At 45.6% G+C, this 6,000-nt stretch overlaps 1 protein-coding gene across 1 annotated transcript; it reads left to right on the top strand.

The window, feature by feature from the left end:
- The first annotated feature begins 245 nt into the window (after positions 1-245).
- On the top strand, positions 246-5,403 carry LOC121937150. The gene is made up of 9 exons (XM_042480083.1): positions 246-805; positions 3,215-3,369; positions 3,477-3,592; positions 3,931-4,009; positions 4,355-4,450; positions 4,591-4,643; positions 4,906-4,957; positions 5,053-5,148; positions 5,272-5,403. The coding sequence occupies exons 2-9, from the start codon at positions 3,343-3,345 to the stop codon at positions 5,401-5,403; spliced, it is 651 nt and encodes a 216-aa protein (XP_042336017.1). The 5' UTR covers positions 246-805; positions 3,215-3,342.
- Positions 5,404-6,000: the final 597 nt, after the last annotated feature.

The raw sequence follows: 6,000 nt of genomic DNA, 5'->3' as shown, positions 1-6,000 counted from the left end.
TGGAGGGGAAGGGGCCTTCAGTCTCAGGCTTCAGGGGGAGGCAAATCTTGCCATGAAAGCCCCATAGGTAGCTTCAGCTAAGAGGGTCATCGTAAGTCAGAAATGACTTGAAGGCACACAACAACAACTACAACTACTATTACAGTACTATTAAATGTACTGTTGTTGTTCTTGTGTGCCTTCAAGCAGCTTCCAACTGACCCTAAGGCAAACCTATCATGGGGTTTTCTTTGGGGGGGGGGTGACATTGCCATCCTCTGAGGCTGAGAGAGTGTGACTTGCCCAAGATCATTCAGTGGGTTTTCGTCTCTGCGTTGGGATTTGAATCCTAGCCCACGAGTCTATAGTCCAACACTCAAACCACTACATAAACATTGTGTAAAAGCAATAGCGTAGGAAGGGCTCTTCCCAACTCAAATGCTGCCTTTGGGAGAGAGGTGTGAACTTAACTCTTTGGTTTATTCAACTAGTAGTTCCCCCTCACAAATACAGAGGAGGAAGGCCTACTTCTAGATTCCTTAGGCATCTCTATAGATCTCTAGTTTGCGCCTGGCCTTCTGATGCCTACATTTCAGGAATGTCTGTGTTTATTTCAGGATCTTTTCGGACTGAATCGCTCCACTCCACCATTGGCACCTGCAATCCAGAAAGATCTCCAAGGGCCACCGTTCCCTAGCCTTGGTTTCTAGAACCGTCGGAGTTTAGAATGGAAGGGATCTTGGAGGTCATCCAGTCCAGCCGCCCAGCGCAATGCAGGACTCTTTCAACAACAGCATCCCTGACAGATGACCAGACATGTTCAGAGGTAGCCCTTTGCTTTTCCCCAGTTCCATCGTCCTGACTCTGGTACAGACTTTCCTAATCGTGTGACCACGAGATGTGATGGATTACAAAGCCTATTAGCCTTGCCTTTAAACTAGACTATGGGACTTCACTAAACATGAACAGGATTCATTGTTAGCCGACCAAAAGTACAAACTTTTTCAGAGGTGTGAAATGTGCTTAACGGAAACATTCAATACCATAGTTTTAGACTGCCATCTCCTGACCGTTGTGTAAAATGCCACAAATGGCTTGACTAGATGATCGACAATTTCCAACCTTTCATAATTTTGCCATTTCCATTCAGACGCTGACCCTAGAACTGCGCTGGAGGAGCTACAACGGTCCTAATAGAGTATTCATCTCTAGGTCTTTCAGTGCAACTTTTAGTTAAAGTTGACTTAGAGTTGCACTGGAGGACCTAGATATTCCTAGAGAGAACATATTAATCAAATCCATGAATAACCAAATCCGCAAATATGGAGGGATGAGTGTATTAATCTCAGTTATCAAATAAGGTCAAATATTCTCTATCATGAAAACCTTCCTGGATTATACCAGAGAGCTTTTTTTTAAGACTAAAATGACCGCATGAGGCACTAGTGATAGACGTTTGTTGCCACATGCGCCTTCAACATGTTTCCAACTTATGGTCACACCAAGGTGAACCTATTGCTGGGTTTTCCTGTTCAGAGGAGGTCTTGCCCTTGTCTTTCTCAGAGGCTGAAAGAGCTACACATCTTTTAATGCTAATCAACAAAGTACATGTTACAGTTAAAATCATGGTGCCTGCATCCATCTACCATAATAAAAAGTATAAATGGATTGCTATCAGATTTTGTTGTGCATCTTTTACAGCAAAAATGCAACTTGTCGGTTAAAAAATGATAACACAGAAATCACTACAAGCAAGCCTTCAAATAAAAGGCTGTTGGGTTTTAGAACAAGAAAACATTCTGCAAGCATCCTCCAATTTTAATTTGTCGGTATCCTTAAAACTATAAACACTGAAACAAGAATTCAAAGGAATAAATATCTATGGGCATGATATCTAAATCTATATAAAAACTTCAGATTAAGAGGGGCACCAGACTTGGAGGCTCTGATCCTTCCTCCTCCTCCTCCTCCTCCTCCTCCTCCTCCTCCTCCTCCTCCTCAACCTTTTCTTGCTGGAGGAGAAAAGAAAGGCAAGGAGAGCGCATGGAGCATTTTTGTTCAAGCATTTCTATTTAAACATCTTATAAGGAAATAGCTCTCATGCCGTTTCCATTTAAGACATTAAAATATGAATATGTGACATTGCAAAGCATTTTAATGCATCCAAGGAGGGGGGGAAAATCAGGTCTCTGCCCCATCTCTCTCTCAGATACACACACAAGGAGGAAATTGCATGAAAATGGGGACGGCAATGAAGAAACCAGGCCAAATATGGCCTAATTTGGCTTGTTAAAACAAGAGTCCAAAGTGTCATAGATATACTATGTTAAATCCTGTCCGCACTGTCTTATTTCAGATTTCTACATGTGGTTTGTGAAAACTGGGCAGTGGCTTTGCAAGACCTGAGCTGCGCTGTGAATAACACCCGGCGCTCCTGGAAGCCTCTCGTTATTTGCAGCAGCGCCATAAACCAAAGCCTGTTTGAGGGTTCAAAGCATGGAAAACTAGGCTGATGTTTACCTTAGGGATATGGAGCCAGGCCCTGGCTTTGCAAGACCTGAGCTGCCCCTCTCTCAGCTGGAGGATGAGGGTCAGGGTCAGGCTGGACAGAAGGGTGGCCATGGCGGAGTAGCTGCCCCACATCAGGACCCAAAATGCTAGAAGATGACGTGGGAGTGAGAAGGAAGAGGGGCCACGGGCCAACATGGTACATGCTCCCGCCAGTTGCCCAGATTTTTCATTAATGGTTCCTAGTTCATCCTCTGCCTTCCCACTTCCTCAGCCGCCTTTGAAATGCCCCGGCTTCCCTCTTCTCCTTCTCCTCCCACTTTCCTCCTCATTTCCCTTTGACTGCTGCAGAACTGGGTTCCGAGTTCAGGTCCAGCCATTCAAGGAAGCTGAGGAGGGCTGTAAGGAGCTCGAAGGCACTGAGGCCAAGGGAAAGGTATGGCAGCACTCAGGACCTCAAAATGAAGATCTGGAGAAGAGGGAACCAGGAATCATTAGAGAGAGGGACCCCCTAAAACAGAGTGGTTTTGACTTTACAAAGCACCAGGAAGAGGATGGTGATATTATATATGCAGTGCTGGTTGCCATTGACCTTGTGGAAGGTGCACATACATTGTCTGGTCTTGATTTGCTATCTAAACCATAGCACTGCAGTAGGCATGCTTTAATCCACTTAGATAAAATATTTTCCTTTGAAAGCATTCCATCTCTGTTTGCTGGAATCTAGGGCCCATTCTGGAACCCATCTGAAGCCTGGCGGCTGTTGGTCATTAACTGTTCTCATCCCACACGGCGGTCAGAGGTCCTTCTGGCAGGCAGCTTCAGTTGGCACCTACTCAAGCCCCCAGCATCACCATGGCTAGCGCATGGGGCTACATGAAAGTAAGTGCTCCACTGGCCAGAGAGGAGGAGAGATCAAGCAGGTTTTCAGTTTGGTGTTTACTAAGTCTGGCCATCCTTCTCTACCCTCGTTCATCTCTCATCTGCAGACTGCCAGGCAGTTTATCAAGAAGAACGTCTGCAAACCTGTCAAGAAGAGTGTCTGCAAAGCTGCCCGGAGGCTCTGTTCATGTGTCAGGCCCTCCAAACATGAGGAGGATCCAGGGTAAGTCCCTATTACCTCACCTCACCTCCTTTCTTTTTCCTTTCTTCCCATTCTTTTCCTTCAATCCTTCCCTCCTTTCTTCCTTCTTCCCTCCGTCCCTCCCTCTTCCTCTTTCTTTCCCCTTGCTTCCTTTCCTTTCTTTTCCTTCAATCCTTCCCTCCTTCTTCTCTCCCTCCCTCCCTCCCTCCCTCCCTCCCTCTCCCTTTCTTTCCCTTTCCTTCCTCTTTCCATCTATCTATCTATCTGTCTGTCTGTCTGTCTATCTATCTATCTACCTACCTACCTACCTATCTACCTATCCTTCCCTTAATAATATCCTTTTCCTGTCCCTGTTTTAGTTTCCCAGAAGTAAATATAAGCCATGCAGAGGAGGGCAACCCTGAGATGCTTGCTGCAGAGAGCCTTCTCTCTTTGACGGTAATAAAAGAGAGCCCTTTTCTCCCCTTTTTCTTTTTTGTTGGGGACATTATCAGACAAGGGAAATTGGAAGTATAATCCAACAGCAATCCAAACGCAATCATGGGGTTTCACATTATTGCGTGATAGACTGCCACACGCAAATTCGGGCAATGGCATGCTATTTTTGGGCAATGGGAAGCCAGTTCCAACACAATTCGCATTCACGTAAATTTGCTAAACGAGTGAATTCACCTAAGTGCATTCTGGCCCCACTTTCTTTTCATTCGAAATTAAGAGAAATTCCTCCCGTGTGATAAACTCCCAGAAGACTGTCCAAACCCATTCTTTTTTTTATCTTGACAGGATAATGAGGGAGTTAAGGAAACACCGTTAGGAACCGCAGGGAAAGAAAAAGATGATGGGGAGAAGATAAACGACAAAGGCTCTGTGAATTCATCGGTATCAAAAGGGCAAAACTGCGGGGTCTCCCTTCTCCCCTTTGTTAAGGAAAGGCTTTTACAATCAGAGCCACCTCAAAATCATCCCCTTGTACCCCATGTTCTCTCTTTCACTTCTCTCTCCCCTCCATTTATTTATAGGATTTAGACAATGATGCAGAGGCTGATTTTAATCTTGGGTCCATTTCAGACAGGTAAGTTCTCCCCTTGGGTCCTGGCTGGGGATCGAATGAGTAGCACATGAAGAAGCAATCCTGCCCATTTGTTTCATGGACTTTTCCTTTCTTTCTTTCTTTCCTTCCTTTTTTCTTTCTTCCCCTTCCATCCTTTCCCCTTCCTTCCTTCCTTCCTTCCTTCCTTCCTTCTTCCTACTGGGACTGATGGGGTAGTAGTAGTAGTAGTGGTAGTAGTAGTAGTAGTAGTAGTAGTAATATCGCTTTCCTGTCCATATTTCAGTTTGGAGGGCATCCCTGACATGCTCGCAGCAGAGAGCCTTCCCTTGTTGATGGTAATGAAAGATAGTTCCCCCCCCCCCGCCCTTTTTTCCCCTTTTCTTTTTCATTGGAAGACTGTCCAAAACCCATTCTTCATTTATCCTTATAGGATAATGGGGAAGTTAAGGAAGCACCGCTAGGAGCCGCAGAGAAAGAAAAAGATGATGGGGAGAAGATGAACGACGAAGGCTCTGTAAACTCACGGGTATCAAAAGGGCAAAACTGGGGGGGGTCTCCCTTCTCCCCTAAAGGCTTTTAGGATCAGGGCCCATCCCCTTGTACATCATGTTCTCTCTTTCACTTCTCTCTCCCCTCTTTTTATTTACAGGATTTAGACGGCAATGCCTGTCCTGGGCAGGCTGAGTGTAATCCTGGGCCTAGCTCAAACAGGTACGTTCTTCTCCGCATGGGTCCTGGCTGGGGACCAAATGAGTGGCACATGAAGCCACTTTTTCCATAGCCTCATCATCTTGGCCCCATTGGTTTCATAGTCTTTTCCTGCCTCATTTCAGAGTCCCAGAACCTCAGAGGGCCTCTGATAAGGAGCAGGGCGATCAAGGGTTTGATGTGGACAAACTGAATCCTTCATCGGTGAGGAAAAAGGGTCTTGCTGACACTTTTTTCAGGGCTCATGAAATACAACAAATGCCATTCACCTCATTTTCCCCTAGTCTCATTTTTCTCTCTTTCCAGACATATGAGGACATACATCGTCTGTGCAAGATGTACCCCCATTTCTCCCGAAAAGTGATGTTTCACACAGTGGACACTATTGCGCAGAAGCATGTAGGACTTATGGTGGAGCATTTCTTGACATCGTCGAAAACGTAGGCGAGTTCCTTCCAGGCATCCCTATTTTCCCTCCCAGGGGCTGGGAACTCAGCAGGGATGCCCATTGGTTCTCCTTCCCTTTCTCTAGGGTCTGCGACACCCTCATGTTTGAAGTCTTATTTTCACCCAAATGCAACATAACTGAATGTCTGCGTTTCTTCTTACAAGAAGCAAACGTAGGCAGTCTGGTTCAGGACAGTGAGACACAGCTTTTAAACAAGGTAAG

This window comes from Sceloporus undulatus, chromosome 7 (genome assembly GCF_019175285.1).
Source record: "Sceloporus undulatus isolate JIND9_A2432 ecotype Alabama chromosome 7, SceUnd_v1.1, whole genome shotgun sequence".
Lineage (NCBI taxonomy): Eukaryota > Metazoa > Chordata > Lepidosauria > Squamata > Phrynosomatidae > Sceloporus > Sceloporus undulatus.
The sequence above is the reverse complement of the archived record's forward strand: the minus strand, read 5'-3'. Positions and strand labels throughout refer to the sequence as shown.

Coding starts and splice junctions, on each gene's coding strand:
- LOC121937150 (XM_042480083.1), top strand. CDS start 3,343: ATGGCTAGCGCATGGGGCTACATGAAA. Junction 4,451..4,590: donor AAGGCTCTGTGAATTCATCG/GTATCAAAAGGG, acceptor ATTTATTTATAG/GATTTAGACAATGATGCAGA. Junction 4,644..4,905: donor CTTGGGTCCATTTCAGACAG/GTAAGTTCTCCC, acceptor TCCATATTTCAG/TTTGGAGGGCATCCCTGACA.